This window comes from Schistocerca nitens, chromosome 2, assembly GCF_023898315.1.
Source record: "Schistocerca nitens isolate TAMUIC-IGC-003100 chromosome 2, iqSchNite1.1, whole genome shotgun sequence".
Taxonomy (NCBI): Eukaryota; Metazoa; Arthropoda; class Insecta; order Orthoptera; family Acrididae; genus Schistocerca; species Schistocerca nitens.
The window spans coordinates 34,891,218-34,914,048 of record NC_064615.1 but is presented as its reverse complement, the minus strand read 5'-3'; the positions used below and the strand labels follow the sequence as shown (position 1 = coordinate 34,914,048).

The 22,831-nt window shown below is 39.9% G+C and overlaps 1 protein-coding gene across 2 annotated transcripts in view; it reads left to right on the top strand.

Moving 5' to 3' along the window:
• Positions 1-22,831, top strand: part of LOC126235700 (glutaminyl-peptide cyclotransferase-like) — a 93,849-nt gene that overhangs the window by 56,269 nt on the left and 14,749 nt on the right. For both annotated transcript variants that reach the window (XM_049944455.1, XM_049944454.1), the window contains exon 4: positions 16,605-16,760. In XM_049944455.1, coding sequence (XP_049800412.1) covers positions 16,605-16,760 — 156 coding nt within the window. The remainder of the gene's footprint in view (positions 1-16,604; positions 16,761-22,831) is intronic.

The window sequence follows — 22,831 nt, the reverse complement described above, 5'->3', positions numbered from 1 at the left end:
CAGGAAGTGCACAATGGCTAAGCAGGGATGGCTAGAGGACAAATGTAAGGATGTAGAGGCTTATCTTACTAGAGGTAAGATAGATACTGCCTACAGGAAAATTAAAGAGACCTTTGGAGATAAGAGAACCACTTGTATAAACATCAAGAGCTCAGATGGGAACCCAGTTCTAAGCAAAGAAGGGAAAGCTGGAAGGTGGAAGGAGTATATAGAGGGTCTATACAAGGGCGATGTACTTGAGGACAATATTATGGAAATGGAAGAGGATGTAGATGAAGATGAAATGGGAGATACGATACTGTGTGAAGAGTTTGACAGAGCACTGAAAGACCTGAGTTGAAACAAGGCCCCCGGAGTAGACAACATTCCATTGGAACTACTGACAGCCTTGGGAGAGCCAGTCCTGACAAAGCTCTGCCATGTGGTGAGCAAGATGTATGAGACAGGCGAAATTCCCTCGGACTTCAACAAGAATGTAATAATTCCAATCCCAAAGAAAGCAGGTGTTGACAGATGTGAAAATTACTGAACTATCAGTTTAATAAGTCACCGCTGCAAAATACTAACGCGAATTCTTTACAGACGAATGGAAAAACTAGTAGAAGCCAACCTCAGGGAAGGTCAGTTTGGATTCCGTAGAAATGTTGGAACACGTGAGGCAATACTGACCCTACGACTTATCTTAGAAGCTAGATTAAGGAAGGGCAAACCTACGTTTCTAGCATTTGTAGACTTAGAGAAAGCTTTTGACAATGTTGACTGGAATACTCTCTTTCAAATTATGAAGGTGGCAGGGGTAAAATACAGGGAGCGAAAGGCTATTTACAATTTGTACAGAAACCAGATGGCAGTTATAAGAGTTGAGGGACATGAAAGGGAAGCAGTGGTTGGGAAGGGAGTGAGACAGGGTTGTAGTCTCTCCCCGATGTTATTCAATCTGTATATTGAGCAAGCAGTGAAGGAAAAAAAATGAAAAATTCGGAGTAGGTATTAAAATCCACGGAGAAGAAATAAAAACTTTGAGGTTCGCCGATGACATTGTAATTCTGTCAGAGACAGCAAAGGACTTGGAAGAGCAGTTGAACGCAATGGATAGTGTCTTGAAAGGAGGATATAAGATGAACATCAACAAAAGCAAAACGAGGATAATGGAATGTAGTAGAATTAAGTCGAGTGATGCTGAGGGAATTAGATTAGGAAATGAGACACTTAAAGTAGTAAAGGAGTTTTGCTATTTGGGGAGCAAAATAACTGACGATGGTCGAAGTAGAGAGGATATAAAATGTAGACTGGCAATGGCAAGGAAAGCGTTTCTGAAGAAGAGAAATTTGTTAACATCGAGTATAGATTTAAGTGTCAGGAAGTCGTTTCTGAAAGTATTTGTATGGAGTGTAGCCATGTATGGAAGTGAACCATGGACGATAAATAGTTTGGACAAGAAGAGAATAGAAGCTTTCGAAATGTGATGCTACAGAAGAATGCTGAAGATTAGATGGGTAGATCACATAACTAATGAGGAAGTATTGAATAGGATTGGGGAGAAGAGAAGTTTGTGGCACAACTTGACCAGAAGAAGGGATCGGTTGGTAGGACATGTTCTGAGGCATCAAGGGATCACCAATTTAGTATTGGAGGGCAGCGTGGAGGGTAAAAATCGTAGAGGGAGACCAAGAGATGAATACACTAAGCAGATTCAGAAGGATGTAGGTTGAAATAGGTACTGGGAGATGAAGAAGCTTGCACAGGATAGTGTAGCATGGAGAGCTGCATCAAACCAGTCTCAGGACTGAAGACCACAACAACAACAACATGCAAAGTGCATTGAACTACACTCCTTGCCAAATGGATGCAATGTATTCATTGCAGAATTGGTGGCCACTGCTCAAGCCCTCAGTTACGTTAATTCGTGCACCGGTGGGACATTCTTAAATTGCAATGACTCTTTGAGTGATCTTCAGGCTATCAATCAGTGCTGCTCTCTTCACTCATTGGTCATTGGTTGTAACTATCCAGGATCTCCTCTCTGACCTCCAGTAAGTTGGATGGATGGTTGTCTGTCTCTGGACTGAAGGTCATGTTGGAATGAACATGCTGACTAGTTGTCAAAGTTACCTACAGATTGCCGACTTTGGAGGTGGGGGATATTGGAATCAGACCTTCAATTGACTCTGTGCTATCAGTTGTTGGCGGCTTTGAACATGGTTTGGTGTGCTCTGGTTTCTCCCAACAAACTGCAACCAATAAAGGGGATCACAGGCATGTGGCAGTCTTCCCTTTGTGCTTCTCAGAGGGAATGCACCATTCTGTTGGCTTCACTTGACTGACTCTTGACCACATCCTACAATGTAAGGATCCACCCCACAGCTTGTGTGATGCCTTTCTGACTGTGGTCCACATCCCTGATTTGGTCACCTTATGACAGTATCTTAAGTTTGCTGATGCCCTACCTTGGGCACTAGCAGAAGGTGTCAAAGCAGCTGATCTGGTTTTATGTTTTACCTGTGAATGTGGTTTCTGCTCTTCTCTGTGAAGTAGGGCACATTGGTCTCGTCGACCACTGGAGGGATTGGAGGATCCCCCATCACTTACTCCGAGCTGGGGGCCTATGGCTGCCCTTGCTCGTTGGTCCAGCCTGGCTCCTGCCCTTCACACCGTTTTAATTATTCTTATTCTGTTACATCCATTGTTGATTTACTGTCATTGTTGTCGTTCCTGTTCTCTTTGCTGAGATTTTATAACTTGGCTGTGGAGCTGCTCACCCACCTTTACCCTCTTATCCCTCTCTCAATTCTACTTGCTCGTATCATTTTTATTGAGTCTCTGTTACAACCATGTTCATCAGAATTTGTTCTTAGTGTTCTTTCTCTCTGAGGACAGTTCCTGGCTTGACGTGTAGGATGGAAGGACTGATAAGTTCGTAGTTTGGTCCCTTTACTCCATCTATCCAATCCGTGCCCACCCCCTTGCCATAAGCTATGAAGAAAAAAGACTAGGTTAGATTGGATGGATGTCTTGTTTGATAGATCCTAGTGAAGTGATTGTCAAGAGTGTAGAACATATCATAAAACAAGAAAATATATTATCAAAAAGGAAGAGAAGGCAGTAGGGGGGACATTGTAATATCCCTGAGATAGATCCTAAATGAAATGGTCCTCATGGATGTTCAATAAGACAAAAAAAAAAAAAACTGAATATATTTTTAGTTAAGACTTGTCATAAAACATGTAAATGTACAGTGTACAAAGGTGCACAATAATTCTTGGGCTATTGTAGCCACACACCATCAACAGAAAATCAGTTACAACTCTTAATTAAATTGTTCTCATTACTGCCCCATTGTTGACACATGAATTTTTAAAAATTATTGTTAACTATATACACCGATAAGTCAAACTATTATGTGCACTGCACCCTGCAAAACAGAATGCCACCTATTTGTGTTGTGGGCATGTGACATGGTAAAGAAAGTCTGTAAGCAGGGCAGAGATAATGGGTAATCATTCTAATGATGATACGGATCGTGAATGGTGAAACTGACATAAGCAGCTTCGATAAAGGGCAGATTATCGCCCGGCACCTGTTAATGAACATCTCAAGAATGGCAGATCTGGTTGGATTTTTTCATGCTACTGTTGTGAGAATTTATGGAAGGCGTTTAGGGGACAGTGAAACCACAAGTAAATGACAAAAAGGTTGATGTTCATGTCTCATCACAAGATGTGGAGGTTGGAGGCTTGCCAGCTTTGTAGATTAGGATTAATGGTGATTTGTGGCAGATCTGACAGCAGTCATAGGATAATTCAAATTGGACTGTGGATCATTGCAAATGTGTCAACAGATTCGATGAATTAGTCACATTTATTGTTACTCTAGGTCAATGGTTTTGCTAGCATATGCCATCAGCTAGGCAAATGGTTGCTCAAAACATGCATTGTGCCATGGATGCAGGACAGTGGGAGCAATATTAGCCTGCTTGGGACATTCATATGGACTGCCAGTGGACAAGTGGTAGTAATGGAACAAAGTGAAACACATCGGCAGTGCTACTGGGTGCATTGCAATTAAAGACTTGTTTAAGTGCCTCAGCAGTTCTATTCTTGTCCCAACTGAATTTATCATCAAGCTGTAATCCCAAGAATTGACTACCGACAACATCTTTTGTCAGCTTGCTGTCATATTTTAGACGTGCACTTGGAGAATACATTTTACAAGTTCTGATCTACATATAATCTGTGTTTTCAAAGTTTAGTGACCAAGAATTGGATAAGAATTATTTATTGATAGACATGAAAATCTCATTTAAGGATTCCTAAAAACAATACTGGAATTGCTTTTTACTGCTGTTTTGGTATCATCTGTAAACAAAACCAACTTGGAACATTGTAATGTTATTGATGAAAGGTTATTAATGTATGCAAGAAAAAGTAAGACACTAAGATGGAACCTTTTGCACCATAGTGTTGTAATTTACTTAAAAGAATATTGTGCTTTACCAGCCAGATCCCTTTGGCTGATCACAGAATATACCAGTAGCCTGTAATTTATTATCTTAATGAATCCAATACTTTTCACTGTACAGGGGTGGACAAAAATGTAGAAATACCAAAAATGTAACACATTACCTTGCCTAATTCCATATTCGACACCTGTTGTGATTCAAAACAGGTTCGATTTGTCTGGGAATGGATAAATACCAGTCCTGTGTAGTTTTCAACAGAATCTTATGCCATTCTTCATGCAGAATAGTGGCAGGTTCAGATAACAGTGATGGAGGTAGATGGTGATCACGGACCATTCTCTCCAGAGTTAATAAAGTTTGTTTTATTTAGAAAGCTTTAAGAGTTTTCATGTAAGAAATTCAGAGGCATTGCTTTTCACATGCCTTCATATAAGGCATTGCTTATTGCACATTTCTATTGCTTTATCCATTGAATTGACCACGCCAGTCTTCTGGGATGCTTAAAGTGTGTTATTATTAAATACATTGGCTATCTGATCACTCTCATTTATTATTTGGCTATTTTCTTGAATAACAAAGTCCTTACATTCCTTAACTGATTTCCTAGTTTCTCTTTTGACTATATAGATTTAATTTTATTATCTGAATTGGTGGTTTCAGACCTTATACAGGGATTTTTCTTCTTTATCAGTTTCCTTAAGGCAGCACAGTAATTCTTGTAATATGTAATCAGTCCTATTTCTCCATTTGTCCTAAAATTTCAGACAATTTGCTTTTCCTTGCACATGATAATTTTATTACTTTTATAATCCAGAGATTTTTTATGCTCCATTCTTAATTATTTTCTTGGGAAATGGGCTATTAAAGATTGTTAAAAAGCTGTGTATATCTACATCTACATCCATACTCCGCAAGCCACCAGACGGTGTGTGGCGGAGGGTACCCTTAGTACCTCTATCGGTTCTCCCTTCTATTCCAGTCTCGTATTGTTCGTGGAAAAAAGGAATGTCGGTATGCTTCTGTGTGGGCTCTAATCTCTCTGATTTTATCCTCATGGTCTCTTCGCGAGATATACGTAGGAGGGAGCAATATACTGCTTGACTCCTCGGTGAACGTATGTTCTTGAAACTTCAACAAAAGCCCGTACCGAGCTACTGAGCGTCTCTCCTGCAGAGTCTTCCACTGGAGTTTATCTGTCATCTCCGTAACGCTTTCGCGATTACTAAATGATCCTGTAACGAAGCGCGCTGCTCTCCGTTGGATCTTCTCTATCTCTTCTATCAACCCTGTCTGGTACGGATCCCACACTGCTGAGCACTATTCAAGCAGTGGGCGAACAAGCGTACTGTAACCTACTTCCTTTGTTTTCGGATTGCATTTCCTTAGGATTCTTCCAATGAATCTGTCTGGCATCTGCTTTACTGACGTTCAACTTTATATGATCATTCCGTTTTAAATCACTCCTAATGCATACTCCCAGATAATTGATGGAATTAACTGCTTCCAGTTGCTGACCTGCTATTTTGTAGCTAAATGATAAGGGATCTATCTTTCTATGTATTCGCAGCACATTACACTTGTCTACATTGAGATTCAATTGCCATTCCCTGCACCATGCGTCAGTTCGCTGCAGATCCTCCTGCATTTCAGCACAATTTTCCATTGTTACAACCTCTCGATACACCACAGCATCATCTGCAAAAAGCCTCAGTGAACTTCCAATGTCATCCACCAGGTCATTTATGTATATTGTGAATAGCAACGGTCCTATGACACTCCCCTGCGGCACACCTGAAATCACTCTTACTTCGGAAGACTTCTCTCCATTGAAAATGACATGCTGCATTCTGTTATCTAGGAACTCCTCAATCCAATCACACAGTTGGTCTGATAGTCCATATGCTCTTACTTTGTTCATTAAACGACTGTGGGGAACTGTATCGAACGCCTTGCGGAAGTCAAGAAACACGGCATCTACCTGTGAACCTGTGTCTATGGCCCTCTGAGTCTCGTGGACGAATAGCGCGAGCTGGGTTTCACACGACCGTATTTTTCGAAACCCATGCTGATTCCTACAGAGTAGATTTCTAGTCTCCAGAAAAGTCATTATACTCGAACATAATACGTGTTCCAAAATTCTACAACTGATCGACGTTAGAGATATAGGTCTACAGTTCTGCACATCTGTTCGATGTCCCTTCTTGAAAACTGGCATGACCTGTGCCCTTTTCCAATCCTTTGGAACGCTACGCTCTTCTAGAGACCTACGGTACACCGCTGCAAGAAGGGGGGCAAGTTCCTTCGCGTACTCTGGGTAAAATCGAACTGGTATCCCATCAGGTCCAGCGGCCTTTCCTCTTTTGAGCGATTTTAATTGTTTCTCTATCCCTCTGTCGTCTATTTTGGTATCTACCATTTTGTCATCTGTGCGACAATCTAGAGAAGGAACTACAGTGCAGTCTTCCTCTGTGAAACATCTTTGGAAAAAGACATTTAGTATTTCGGCCTTTAGTCTGTCATCCTCTGTTTCAGTACCATTTTGGTCACAGAGTGCCTGGACATTTTGTTTTGATCCACCTACCGCTTTGACATAAGACCAAAATTTCTTAGGATTTTCTGCCAAGTCAGCACATAGAACTTTACTTTCGAATTCATTGAATGCCTCTCGCATAGCCCTCCTCACACTACATTTCGCTTCGCGTAATTTTTGTTTGTCTGCAAGGCTTTGGCTATGTTTATGTTTGCTGTGAAGCTCCCTTTGCTTCCGCAGCAGTTTTCTAACTCGGTTGTTGTACCACGGTGGCTCTTTTCCATCTCTTACGATCTTGCTTGGCACATACTCATCTAAAGCACATTGTACGATGGTTTTGAACTTTGTCCATTGATCCTCAACACTATCTGTACTTGAGACAAAATACATTTAGTCTGGAATAGACATCTTGTCACATTATACATATCCCTCCAGTAAGCTTCCTGTATGGTTGCTTTTAAATTTTCTGTTGTCTGTTAATTAATAACTCAGTTTCCCATCATGCCACTTTATTGTAATCAGGTAAGTTGTTTAGTGTGGCTAGTTATACATTGTGTGAGTCGACATGTCTCCCAACATGTTATATACAACCTCTGACAATAAAGTTCAGTGAATGAAATCAGAACGGTCGATCAGGCAACTCAGGTGACTCACAACGCTGCACCTGCATAGTGTCCAGTGTGGAAAACCCATCCCACCGTAGTTCAGTTGATCATCATGTGTGTTCGGTGTTAGGCCTGTTGGATGAAGTGCGTGTTTAGTGTGTTGGTTCTGAACTGAGAACAGGACAATGAAGAAGCAAAGGATCTATTTAAAGTTTTGTTCTAAGCTTGGCAAGACACTGAAAGAAACGCATCCAATGCTGGTATGTGTTTATGGGGATCAAGCATTGTCCATGAACTGTGTGTAAGAGTGGTTCGTCCATTTTTGAGGAGTCTGAGAAAGTGTTTGTGACAATGCCCGTAGCAGATGACCAGTTACCACTCTCAGTGATGAAAACGTTGGGAAAGTGAGGACATTAATCACAAACGACTGTCAATTAACTGTGCATATGAAACTTCCTGGCAGATTAAAACTGTGTGCCCGACCGAGACTCGAACTCGGGACCTTTGCCTTTCGCGGGCAAGTGCTCTACCATCTGAGCTACCCAATCACGACTCACGCCCCGTCCTCACAGCTTTACTTCTCCCAGTATCTCGTCTCCTACCTTCCAAACTTTACAGAAGCTCTCCTGCGAACTTTGCAGAACTAGCACTCCTGAAAGAAAGGATATTGCGGAGACATGGCTGTGAGTACCGGGCGTGAGTCGTGCTTCGGTAGCTCAGATGGTAGAGCACTTGCCCGCGAAAGGCAAAGGTCCCGAGTTCGAGTCTCAGTCGGGCACACAGTTTTAATCTGCCAGGAAGTTTCATATCAGCGCACACTCCGCTGCAGAGTGAAAATCTCATTCTGGAAACAACCCCCAGGCTGTGGCTAAGCCATGTCTCCGCAATATCCTTTCTTTCAGGAGTGCTAGTTCTGCAAGGTTCGCAGGAGAGCTTCTGTAAAGTTTGGAAGGTAGGAGATGAGGTACTGGCAGAAGTAAAGCTGTGAGTACCGGGCGTGAGCCGTGCTTCGGTAGCTCAGATGGTAGAGCACTTGCCCGCGAAAGGCAAAGGTCCCGAGTTCGAGTCTCGGTCGGGCACACAGTTGTAATCTGCCAGGAAGTTTCATATCAGCGCACACTCCGCTGCAGAGTGAAAATCTCATTCTGGAAACTGTGCATATGTTTGCGGATGAACTGCAGATGAACCGTGAATCTGTGCAACACATCCTTACCCAGCAGTTAGGGAAGAGGAAAACATTTGTCATCTTGTGTGACATCATTTGACTGGTGATCAGAAGCAGGCACATTTAGAGGCTTCACAGGATTTTTTTGAAACGGTGGATGAGACATTCAATTTCGTGAACCGTATTGTCACTGAGGGTGAAACCTGGCGTCTCCGGTACAACCCTGAAACTAAACGTCAAAGCATTGAATGGTGTTCTCTGACATCATCTCATTGGGAAAAGACCAAAACTGAAACATCTCTCATCAAAGCAGTGCTCACCACCTTCATCAATAGTCGAGGCATTATCCACAAGGAATTTCTGCCTGAAGGAACGACGTTGAACACTGCACAGTACGTTGAAATTTTGACCCATTTCATACAATATCTACACAGGGTATGACCCCAGTATGCACAACAAGGTTTCTGGTTTTTCTTTTTTTCATGACAATGCTCACCCACGCACAGTCAATATCGTCAAACAGTTCCTGGAAAAAGAGGAGGTGGTGCAACTTGAACAGCCACCATACTCGCCAGATCTCAATCCTCCAGACTTCTTCCTATTCCCTCAACTCAGACTCGCTTTGAAAGGAAAAAGATTTGATGATATTCCTGACGTCCAACAAAATGTGATGCGGCTTTTGAACGTCATCCCAAAGAAATACTTCATGCAAAGTTTTCAGGATATGTATCGCAGAGCTCAGTGGCGCATAGTTATGGGAGGTGATTATTTCGAAGGACAATAAGGTAACTGTAGTTCATAGTTCATCTGAGTTGATGTTACAGGACTATTCACCGAACTTTATTACCAGAGGTTGTAGTTACAGAATTGTCCAGCAAGTCGAGGAACGTCCGTGTAACTTTCCATCTCAGTTTGAGAATTAGTTGTACACTTTTCCTGAATTTATTATTTGTACTCTGTGCTGAGTATTTAGACATGGCCATTCATCTTCTTGCCTAATATTAATTGCGAGTGCACTCGCATAATTTGCCATCCACCTTGTGATACCAGTAACAGTCCACATTTTTTGCTGAAAGAGCTCTTGAGACCCTGGGATACATTAAGTGCTTAATGAAGCAGTTATAGTAATCATTTGCCACATTAACTTGAATGACTCATTGTGTATGTGCTTTAATGTTTATTGATTAGCATTTTGTTACAGAATGTAAATACTGTACCACAATGTGAATCGGTGGATGATATAAATATTGAAAGTATCCAACTAAAGAACTATGAGTGCCGATATGATGATTCTGTCCAGTTCGTCAATTTAATTTGTTTACATTTATGTTGTTTATATATGAAAACTTTCTAAAATGTGATTTAGTTAAATATAGATAGAAGAAAATAAATTTATGATGTGAAAAGCATTTCCTATCTAGTTGTCACTTGAAGTTAGTAATTTAAGAGGTATCTGAGTGCACTTGTTTCTGGTGCTGGTTTGTAAGTAGAACAATTTTTATTTTGTTGTGAAATTATTCTGTGGAATATCTCAATAATGTCCATCTGTTGAGTAAATGTATTCAACATTCGACTGTGTGAGATTACATAGTGCTTAAAACACTAGACTCAGTCACTCATAATTAGGCTCCATCCCAATGCACTATCATTAAGTTTTGTGTGCTATTGTAACAAGTTGCCTGTTTTTGAACCATTTCACTATGGTTTCCCTACAGTTAAAGAATGCGACATGATATTCTGATATATCCAGGGGAGATATGTGTGAAGATAAGTACAAAATACATTTTCCCAAAGAGTTACAAATGAATAGGAAAGCTCATGATGCATGAGTAAAGATACAGCAACTAACCCCAAGGCTGTTAAAAGTGGAATTTCCAAGGATAAGAGCGTTAGGGGTTGTTAATATTCTGCAATAACACTTACATACAAGCAAAAGTGGTACAGTGCCTTTACAAGCAGATCTAAACCACAGTGGTCCATGTGTACAATTGAATCTACTTTATCAGAACATATGGCACAAAGTGTTTTACAATATGTATTTTCATTCATGAAAAGCTACGGTCAGAGGTGTCCATTGCCTCTTGCTTACAGAAATTCTGGATAGTTAGCTGAATACAAATTAAATGCAGGCAGAAAGCAGTGTATGAAAACAGGCTGTCCACAGACCTCTTCATAAAGATTAGATTAGATTAATCATTCCATAGACCCACAAAAGAGGGGATCCTCCTGGGTGTGGAACATGTCAGATACACACATTACAAAAACGTAATTAGAAAAACTTGAGTTTCATTAATTTTAATGATCCTCAGTCAATAAGTAGTAAAATCATGTACATGAATTAAAATTAAACTTCTAGTATTTACAGGTTTAATACTTACATCTGCTTTCATTTAATCTATCATTCACACAGTAGCTAGTTACTTGGCTATTACAACCAAGTATTATCAAAAATTAAAGTAAATTATTCACTTCAATGATCCTCAGTGAAGAACAGTTATGTACAAGATTTAAAATCAAACTTCCACTATTTACAGACTTAAAACTTACATCTGATTTCCATACATCCATCTTTCACACAGTACATAGTTACTTCGCTGTTACAACCAAGTATTGTCAAAAATTAAAGTACAATAAATTTTCATTAAAATGGTCTACTGCAGATGTTGAGAAATTAATGGATGGAATAGAAGGAGTTGGCCACCAAAAATTCTTTTAAATTATGTTTAAATTGTGCCTTGTCTGAAACTAAACTCTTAATGGTTGCTGGTAACTTATTGAAAGTACACGTTGCTGAATACTGGACTCCTTTCTGGGCAAGAGTAAATGATTTTAAATCTTTATATATATTGTTCTTATTCCTAGTATTGATACTGTGTACTAAGCAGTTAGTAGGAAAAAGAGATGTATTATTTACAACAAGCTTCATTAAGGAATAAATATACTTAGAAGCTGTGGTTAGTATGCCCAATTCTTTGAATAGGTTTCGACATGATGTTCGTGGATTTACACTACACATTACTCTCACTGTACTCTAAAAAATGTTTTCTCGGTTTGTGGAGTTCCCCAAAATATTATACAATATGACATAATGGAGTGAAAATAAGCAAAATATGCCAGTATTTTTATATTTATATCTTCTATGTCTGACATCATTCACATTGCAAACACAGATTTGTTTAGGCGCTTTAGCAGTTCGTTAGTATGTCGCTCCCAACTGAATTTATTATCAAGTTGTAATCCCAAGAATTTTACACTCTCAACTTCTATTTCCATGTCGTCATATTTTATACACACACTACAAGGAAAACTCTTGGAAGTCCTGTACTGCATATAAGGGCCTTTTTAAAGTTTAATGACAGTGAATTGGCTATGAACCACTTATTAATGTCAGTAAAAATTTGATTAGCTGCCCTTTCTAAATTTATATTTGATTTACCATTTATTGCAATGTTTGTGTCATCTGCAAATAAGACAAACTTGGCATCTGGTAATGTAACAGATGACAGGTCATTAATATACACAAAAAAGAGTAGTGGACCTAGTATGGAACCTTGGGAACACCACATGTAATTTCTTCCCACTCAAATGACGTCCAATTGCCTACTGCTGAAGTGTTACGTAATGACACCCTTTGTTTTCTATTAGTAAGATGTGACTGAAACCACTTTGCAGCACTACCAGTGATGCCATAATATTTTAATTTACTTAAAAGAATGCTGTGATTCACACAGTCAAAAGTCCTTGACAGGTCACAGTATATGCCCGTTGCCCCTAATTTGTTGTCTAATGAATTAAGGACATTTTCACTGTAATTGTAAATAGCCTTCTCAATATCAGAACCCGTAAGAAACCCAAACTGTGACTTTGACAGTATGTTACACTACTGGCCATTAAAATTCCTACACTAAGAAGAAATGCAGATGAAAACGGGTATTCATTGGACAGATATATTATACTAGAACTGACATGTGATTACATTTTCTCGCAATTTGGGTGCATAGATCCTGAGAAATCAGTACCCAGAACAACCAACTCTGGCCGTAATAACGGCCTTCATACGCCTGGGCATTAAGTCAAACAGAGCTTGGATGGCGCGTACAGGTACAGCTGCCCATTCAGCTTCAACACGATACCACAGTTCATCAAGAGTAGTGACTGGCGCATTGTGATGAGCCAGTTGCTCGGCCACTATTGACCAGACGTTTTCAGTTGGTGAGAGATCTGGAGAATGTGCTGGCCAGGGCAGCAGTCGAACATTATCTGTATCCAGAAAGGCCCGTACAGGGCGTGCAACATGCGGTCGTGCATTATTCTGCTGAAATGTAGGGTTTCACAGGGATTGAATGAAGGGTAGAGCCACGGGTCGTAACACATCTGAAATGTAACATCCACTGTTCAAAGTACCGTCAGTGCGAACAAGAGGTGACCAAGACGTGAATGCGAACAAGAGGTGACAAAGACGTGTAACCAATGGCACCTTATACCATCATGGCGGGTGATACACCAGTATGGCGATGACGAATACACGCTTCCAATGTGCATTCACCACGATGTCGCCAAACACACATGCGACCATCATGATGCTGTAAACAGAACCTGAATTCATCCGAAAAAATGATGATGTGCCATTCGTGCACCCAAGTTCGTCGTTGAGTACACAATCGCAGGCGCTCCTGTCTGTGATGCAGCGTCAAGGGTAACCGCAGCCATGGTCTCCGAGCTGATAGTCCACGCTGCTACAAACGTCATCGAACTGTTCGTACAGATGGTTGTTGTCTTGCAAACGTCCCCATCTGTTGACTCAGGGATCGAGACGTGGCTGCAGGATCCATTACAGCCATGCAGATAAGATGCCTTTCATCTCGACTGCTAGTGATACGAGGCCGTTGGGATCCAGCACGGCGTTTCATATTACCCTCCTGAACCCACCGATTCCATATTCTGCTAACAGTCATTGGATCTCGACCAACGTGAGCAGCAATGTTGCGATACGATAAACCGCAATCGCGATAGGATACAATCCGACCTTTATCAAAGTCGGAAACGTGATGGTACACATTTCTCCTCCTTACATGAGGCATCACAACGACGATTCACCAGGCAACGCCGGTCAATTGCTGTTTGTGTATGAGAAATCGGTTGGAAACTTTCCTCATGTCAGCACGTTGTAGGTGTCGCCACCGGCTCCAGCCTAGTGTGAATGCTCTGAAAAGCTAATCATTTGCATATCACAACATCGTCTTCCTGTCGGTTAAATTTTGCGTCTGTAGCACGTCATCTTCATGGTGTAGCAATTTTAATGGCCAGTAGTGTATTTTCACAAAGGTGCTTAAGTAGATGCTTGAACATAACCTTTCCAAAGATTTTTGAAAAAGCTGGCAAAAGTGAGATTGGTCGGTAATATGATGGCATTTCTTTGTCCCCTTTCTTGTGGAGAGGTATAACTTCAGCATATTTAAGCCAGTCCGGGAATGTTCCTGTGACAAGTGATTGAGTACACAAACAACTTAAGATATGTCTAACCTCACAAGAACACTCTTTTATAACTTTGTTGATATGTTATCATAACCAATAGAATGCTTGATTTCAAGGACTTTATGATGGATTCTATTTCTTTGAGTGAAGTAAGTGTCTGTTCCATTTTACTGAGATTGCTTGCCTGCACTGGTCTCAGATATTCCATTGCATTATTTACTGAACCTGACAACCCCATGCTATCAATAACAGAGACAAAATACTTGTTTAAATGGTTTGCAACACAATGTGCGTTTGTTACCAGGGTTTCATTTATTTTTAGAGCTATTTGTTCCTCCCTATTTTTGGTCCTACCTGTCTCTGACTTAACTATATCCCATATTGTTTTTATTTTATTGCTGGATGTATTTATCTTCTTCTCATAATGCAGGTGTTTAGATTTCTGGATAACCTTCTTCTATATTTTGCAGTAATTTTTGTAATGAGCTATAATGCTAGTATCAAAGGTGTCCCTACATAGCAGATAGAGTTTCCTTTTTGTCTCGCATGATATCTTTATACCTTGTGTGATCCATGGTTTATTATTAGACTTCTGCTTAATTTGAGTTACCTTCAGGGGAAAACAATTTTCAAATAAGGTGCTAACTTTATTAATGAATGTTTTGTATTTTCCATTTGTGTCTTAGATGCTGTAAACATCCATCCAATTAATTTCCTTGAGCAATCTCCTAAACTTCTCAGTTTTTGACTGTTTTATTGGCCTTCAGTACTCAGTTCTGATAGATGTTTTACCCTGACAATTTTCAAACTTTAATGTTAGGTGTTGCATGTCATGGTCAGACAGCCCATTTACTACTGGTTTTGTAATGTGGCTTAGTTGCCTAGAATTGTCTATAAAGATATTATCAATGGCAGTCTTAGAACATTTGTATACCGTAGTTGGGAAATTTACAGTATAAATTAAATTGAATGACAATGTAACTGATTTCAGTAACTGTTCACTGACAGTGTTTTTCAGGATATCTATATTAAAATCACCAGCAACCACTAGTTCTTTGTTTTTTTTTTTAATTTTAGATGAGATAATAAATCAAGACCATTTATAGACAGGTTGAAATTTCCTGAAGATGGTCTGTATATGGCTACTATTATAAAGGACCTATTATGAAATCCTATCTCTGTTGCACATGCTTCTAAGTGCTACTCTTAGCAAAATTTATTAAAGTCAATATTCTTAAATTTAAAACTGTTTTTAACAAATGTGGCAACTCCTCCTTTCTCCATATTTTGTCTACAGAAGTAAGAGGCTAACTTAAATTCAGTAAGGTTTAACATGTCTATACCAGTGGTCACATGATATTCAGAGAGGCAAATTATATCAACTGGGTTCGATGACTCTAATTCATCAATACACATAAGTAGTTCATTAATTTTACTTCTAAGCCCTCGAATATTTTGATGCACTAAAGATAGTTTGCATTTCACATTTACCGAGATGAAATTAGGTGGAAATAATATTTCTGCTGATTGCTGTAAATTTTTAACCAACAGCTGTGTTCACTGATCCAATGTGTCAGGATTATGCTGTTTGATTTCTTTCTCAAACTGACGGTTTGTTTCAATCAAGGATAAACTCTGTGCATATTGGCCCACCATGTTTTATGCAATTAATAGAAAGACATTGAATAGGAGAACATTTTAGATTAGAGCATATTAATAGGAGCACTACACTGTTCCCAAATGTGTAATGCAGGAAAACCTCTGTATTTACATTTTTAGTGGGTCTGAAATATGAAATAAGCTATAAATCTGCAAAACACCAAAATACAGTGGTGGTGGACTGACTGAAGGCATTAACAGGTGTTCTGACTTCCGTGTACCCAAAATGGTTTCCTTGTGGGGTTAAAGGTACACGTGAGAGATCCCTACAACTACTGTTTTGTTATATGGTAGTGCTATTGGTAGTTTTCTTCTTTTTGTGGTTGATAGTGCATCATTATGAGGTCAGTTTGTTATCAACGTGTAGTATGTTGAGTGTAGAACTCAAATGTCGTGGCCAGTGTGCTCCTCTTGAATCATTTTTAATGTGCCTGTCCATGACATAATAGATGCTTTCCATTTATATCAACATCCCCGTTGCCGTTCTTAGCTGAGGATAGCTTTACCTAAGGAATATTCTATAGGAACTGTTCACTAAGCTGATTGAATCCATCCAAAGTAGTGTCAGTAGTGTAGGGTGAACATACACAAAATTAACTTTTAACTACTGCAATTTTGATTAAATGTATGTATTGTATGATATGCAACATTACTTTTTCTTATCTGTTTATGTGCAAGTAACTTACAGTTTTCTTTTTGTTTGTAATTTAGGAAGACATGAGTCTGATGTTTATTTTCTTTGATGGAGAAGAAGCTTTCCGTCACTGGAGCCCTACAGATTCAATTTATGGGGCAAGGCATTTGGCACAAAAGTGGGAACAGACACGGTCTCCAAGGAAAAGTGGTGCAAAAGAACTGGACAGAATTGTGAGTCATCCTAATCGTATATATTTTTTCAGATTACAGTTTTATAAAATTTTCTCTTGATACGCTTTGGTACGGCAGTCCAGTTCAATACTTTCTTTTTTTATCTTATGAGAATATAATTCTGGCAGCACCTGCTGACATTTGTCACTTATTGAATAAGTCATAAATAGTCAAAACCAATTGTTCTTCGAGCTGCAGGTACATTTGAACACTACTGTGCTTAATTAGGCATTGGTGGAAATGGCTCACAATTGTATTTCTGTATTTTATGAAAGAAAAAAAAATTAAAAATCAAAATATATGCTTTACAGTTACATGCGAAGACCCCACTCCAGTTGAGTAACCTCGCCAAAAAGTTGCTACAAAATCAGAGAGAGCTTTATCTCAGATTTAAACAGCCAAAAAAAAAAGGCCAAAGAAAGTGTAACAAAAATAAAGAATCATTCCGTGAATTCAAAAGTAAGTCTGTCTGCTAATATGGTGGACAATTCCCAAAACTTTTATCTTGTGTAAACTCAATAACCTGATTGAAGTCACCTGTGCTCTCACACAGTGATCACACTGGCAATAAAATGCTGGAGAACACATTACACTGTCCAGTCACAATAATGTGACTACGTGGAGTGGTGCCGACTCCAGCACAGTCGCCAAGTGTGCTAAGTTTCTTAGTTGAGGATCCATTGTGCGAACAGCCTGACTGAAGAGGTCCCACAGATTCTTGACTGACTTCGCAAATGGCAAAGGGAGAACGGTAAACTCATCCTGGTGATCTTCGAACTATGCACGTACACTGTAAGCTGTGTGACATATTGCTTTGTCCTGCTGGTAGATACGATATGCTGAGGGGTGGACATCATCCCTTGAGGATAGATGCATACTTGTGTTGATCGACTGTGCCTTCCAGAATGATGAAATCTTACAGGAAATGCCAGGAAAACTTTCCGCAGACCATAACTGTCCCTCCTCCGGCCTGGACTCTTTGCTTTCAGATGTTTCATGCCATCCACACCATCAATCGGATGAACCATAAGACACTATACATCGGAAAAGGTCACCTGTCTCCAGTCTGTGAACATCCAGTTGCAGTAGTGGCGTGCAAATTCCAACCTTCATCACCGACGAACAGGTTTCGGCATGGGTGCGTGAACCGGGCGCCTGCCGTACGCTGCAGTGTTTGCCGAATGGTCATTGAGGAGAGGCTGTTGGCAGTCCCTCAGTTCATCTCGGTGGTCAGTTGCACGACTGTTCGCCCGTACACATCTGCTCAGCCATTGTTCACCCATCACCTGTGGCCCGTGATGCACCGTGGTTACCTCAGTGCTGGTTGTGTCGTGCCCTCTATACTTTAACCACAGTGGCATGTGAAAATGTACACACTTGGGTGTTTTGAAAATGTTTCTATCCTTGGCCCAAAAGCCAATGATCATGCGCTTTTGGACATCAGATAAATCACTCCATTTCTGCATTACAATAACGACAACACTGTTTTCTGTGTCCCCTTGACAAGCTTTGTATACCCTATACTGTTAGTGCTGCCACCTGCCTTATGTGAGTGGTTACTGCACGTTGACATCAAACCTAGATGGTGATCACATTAATGCCACTTGACCGTGTAATACTAAAATATTGAATTACATCTTCTGATTTCCTTTCACCGAGGAATATGCATGTTTCCAGTTTTCAAGAACTCGTACAAACACCGAAATGCCACACATTGAGATAATATGATACTGATAACTCCTGAGTGGAATAAAAACAGTGGGAAGAATGTAGATACATCCACTCACTGTGTAGTTAAGGCATTGACCGGTAGACAGGCACATAAACAAGGTTGAAGTTGTAGCTAAGCATTTAGAAAATGTCAGTTCTCAGTGCAGACAAAGAAGCAAACGGAACACATCTTCACACATACACTATCAGCTATATAGTTAGGGGAGGAAGTGGCAGCAGGGGATTGCAATAGGAATACAGCACCTGCAACTCCTCCTGTTGCGGACAGGGAAGTCACATGTGGTAAATCATGAAATGGAAGCTTGGACTGGGGGGGGGGGATTGTGTGTTATGATTACACAACTTAGTGGACTTCCTTGCATGGCTGAGAGATCTTCTATTATTATTGTTCTGGCGGGTGCTCTTTGGAGATGGCTTACACCAGAATAGCAATGACAAAGACAAATTAGGAGGAAGTATAAGGAAGCCTGCCATCATACTAGGGCAAATCCATAAGATTCATTATGTCATGTAGAATCTTTTTAAAAATTCAGTCCAAACAGATAGTATTAAAATAAACTGGCAGAGAATGACAACTTAGAGATGTAATCTGATTGGTGACAAACTTCCCTCATCAGAATATTAATTGGTGGAAATTAAGGAAAACTTTTTGTCAAAACTGTTCATTGACATTTGTATTCTGCTTAAAGACTGAGTTTAATGTTTGCTTCATGTACTTGTGAGTTAATACTGGAAAATTTAACAATTATATTACAGTATATAAGTGCAGGTAGGTGTGAGATCACAAATCCAAACTTATAGAGTCGATTCCTCTATCTGTCATAGGATCCTTTCTGTCAGTAATTGCAGCTTTTGCTCCCAGACAGTGATTTTTTGTGTGTGGAAAACACTAGTTTACAGCATGGTTTGCAGCCTGTTAAACTAGCCGCCTATAAATGGCGGAGTAAGCAAGTTCGAAGGTTGGAGGAAGACACAGGCATACCATTTTTCCATAGGATGATACCTAGCAACGCACTGATTTTCAGACCAGCCTTTGGGTTGAGGACATCCTTAGTTTCACAGTGTACAAACCCCACACCATAAAATCTGAACTGTTCATGGCAATGTTAACACTTGTTTACCCCCATTTCTGGTGATGGTGAAGGTGTAAATATGTTCAGGGCGCATACGACCCGAGACAACTGGGAGATTCGGGAAGAACTCAGGGAATTTTTTCATCCGTGAGAAAATCGGGGAAAAACCTGGGAATTTTTTCGAATTTCAGGAATTTTCATTGTTTTAGTTTTCAGTTAGATTTTTGTAATTTTTGACTGGTAAGAACCAATATTCTAACAAAGAATATTACTGTATCCCAGTACTGCAGAATAATACCGCAACAATAAAACATGAACGAGAGAAGAAAGACGAAAATAAGACTTAAGTTGCAAACGAAATGCATTATATACAAAATGACAAAGCAGTGCTCATACAAGCGTCTTCCAAGAGCAAAAAGTGTCAAAGGCTTTAAGAGCACTTTGCAATGCTTCAGAACAATAAGTGGCCTCTGATGAGCGTGATGTTACAACTGTTTGTATTTGTTTGAGCAGTTGCGAGCGGACTCATGCGCATGCGCAGTTGAGTCACATATTTGTAGTACCTTTTCCTCCTTCTGGCTACATAAATGTTGCTGTTAGCTGTATAAACAGTAACATCAAGTGGCTAGATGCTACCCATAAAAATTTTACTGGCGCGCCGAAGCTACCAGCTTCACGTATGTGCATCAGGCTCGGATCTAAGGGGTGGAGGAAAAACCGGGGTATCTGCCGCGGGCAGCAAATTCATATTCTTGAGTGGGGAAAAAAAAACTTGTTTCACGAAGCACCCAGCATCCAGCACACGTTGGTCTATTGTTTATTCATATGATTTTGAAACGCATCCCTGTTAGTTTTTGCACATTCTAAGTTGATTTTTGAATGCGTGCACAGTGTACATGATGTCTCTGCCAGGGCAATCCTCATCGCATCTAAAAGTAAACTTTTCAGTGGACAAAAGGTGACGGGACTATACGAGCTGAGCGGAATAATGCCGAACGGGCGAATGCCAATAGCTGTTTATGTGGTTGACTGGGTCTGGAATGATCAGCATTGTTATAATTACTAGCGAAAGCCATAGATTCAAACAGCCAGAGTGGAAATAAACGACTAATAACAGGTAAGAAAGATTACATATTATCTTCTCAGTGTATGCAAGAAAATGAAATTTGGACAGAAAGTTTTCAGCCAGACTGTACACTAGTGAGGGCCAGTTGTACATTCCCCATCTAGTAGGCGCTTAAGTTCTATTCTGGGAGTATCGTGGAAAAGGCGTTGTACGAACACGTAATGATGCCTAACCAGAGAATAAATGCTGGGTAACTAAACCGGTGATTGTGGCAGGGTTAGTGAAGTTAACCGAAGAATAAGTTTTGACACTGGCAGGAATAGTTACAGAATTAGTGATGACAAGATTGATTGTTAGAACGAGGAAGGAGAAGAAACGGGGACATCACACAAATTATAGACGAATATGATGCTTCCAAATTTGTATAAAAATTTTGTACTACTACTTTTCAATCTCAAGCTTGAGAAGCTGGAGTCTATGAATGAAATGTGAAACTATTTCCTAACAGAAAGCTTTTTGCTTGTAGTAGGCGTAATAGACATTTGATATTCGTACTTCGTGAATTATATTCTGTCGTATCATAAAAATGACCATTTGTTCCAAAATAGTCTCATTTATTTGGTGTCTATTACAACTTGTGCAATATTAGACAGGTCTATTTTGTTTTATCTAGCACACAGTGACAAAATACACGTTATCAGCTCGAGAAACCACACCAGTCTTGGGTACTATTTTTATTAACAGCTTTTTCAGTATTAGACAATGACATTTCATTTTTTCGTGTTGCAAAACGTTTGACAAACTTTGGTGTAATAGTTCCTTCACAGAAAGGAAAGCACACCATGTAAAGCTGTAGCAATATTAGGGAGAACAATTTGCTAGGACTTAGGATTGAAGAAATGAGTAGTCTTGTTTGTGTCTTGTCTTTAGTGGTTTTATGTATCCTATGTTTAATTTTCTCACACATAACAGCAAGTTATTAGCTAATAGGCAATAAAGAGTGCAGATTTTCTGAAGAGTTCTTGTTCTCCCGGTTACAAGTAATCCCATCCACTATTAATTGCGAGGGGTGTGTGTGTTTTTTTTTTTTTTAAGAGGGACAAGATGTTAAAACGACTGACTGGGACCAGGTGAGGCACCACAGGACATTTTAATGTCTAATGTCCTGAATATAGTTTGATGGCATCCATTACGGAGCAAAATACAGTGATGTGCGATGATGCGTGGCACTGCACTTTGGCACACTTAAGACCGAATAACATGTCTTACATTTCTTCCTAGACATATGTTTTATGTATCAGACTCTTCAGAAAGATGTGCGCTACAAAATGAACATTTTTTGAAAAGTCTGTTTAATTTGTGGCGTTGTACCTCAAACGCTGGAGAGGGGGAGGGGGAAGGGGAAGGGGAGCCGTTATCTAGTATTGCCCCGGTTCGGAAATATCATAGATCCGGGACTTGCACACAGAGTAGTTTGCGTTGTAGTGGGGAGGTGGGCAGTCTCCATTTCTGCTGAGGCAGGCCATATATTTGAAACTAATTGTTTAATTCCACACCATTGGCTAGTTTCAACTGTTCGTTGCATTTCAAGTGCACATTTTCATTTTCTAGCACGTATGGCATTATGCCATAATAAAATACCTAACATGATAATGCAGTACTGGTACTCCAAGAAAATTTACATCCGAATCTGGACATACAAATGTGTACTTTAAGCCGAATGGTGCATTTTAGTATGGTTCACGAAATTCCGATGCTCTTAGAGTATCCTCTGATGTGTATGAACATATGGGCTTCGTGTGGCGTCGTAGCTGCGTAAGCACGGTGGCGCCTTTTATCTGGCGCTCTGTGGCAACTGCTGAAACGAACCTATTTCTAACAGTTGTTGGAAAATGTTGCGAATGGTGGTTTGAAAAGTGTTACTTTCAAAGCAAATTTGCTTTTACGCAAGATGAACTATGTGCGAGAATGTACAATGAATTTCTTAAATCACAGAGCGTTTGACTCTCATTAAAAATCAACTCTTTGTGGACGACTATTAGAAGAATTTCGAGCTCAGGTGATCAGACATTTATGTCGTTATTAAAAATTTTACTGGCTCATTTGCATGATGTCAAAAAAGATCAAAATTATATGTGAAAACTTAGGTTCTCTTGCAGCTCATTAATCTTAGAGACCAATATTATACGTGAAATCTTTGC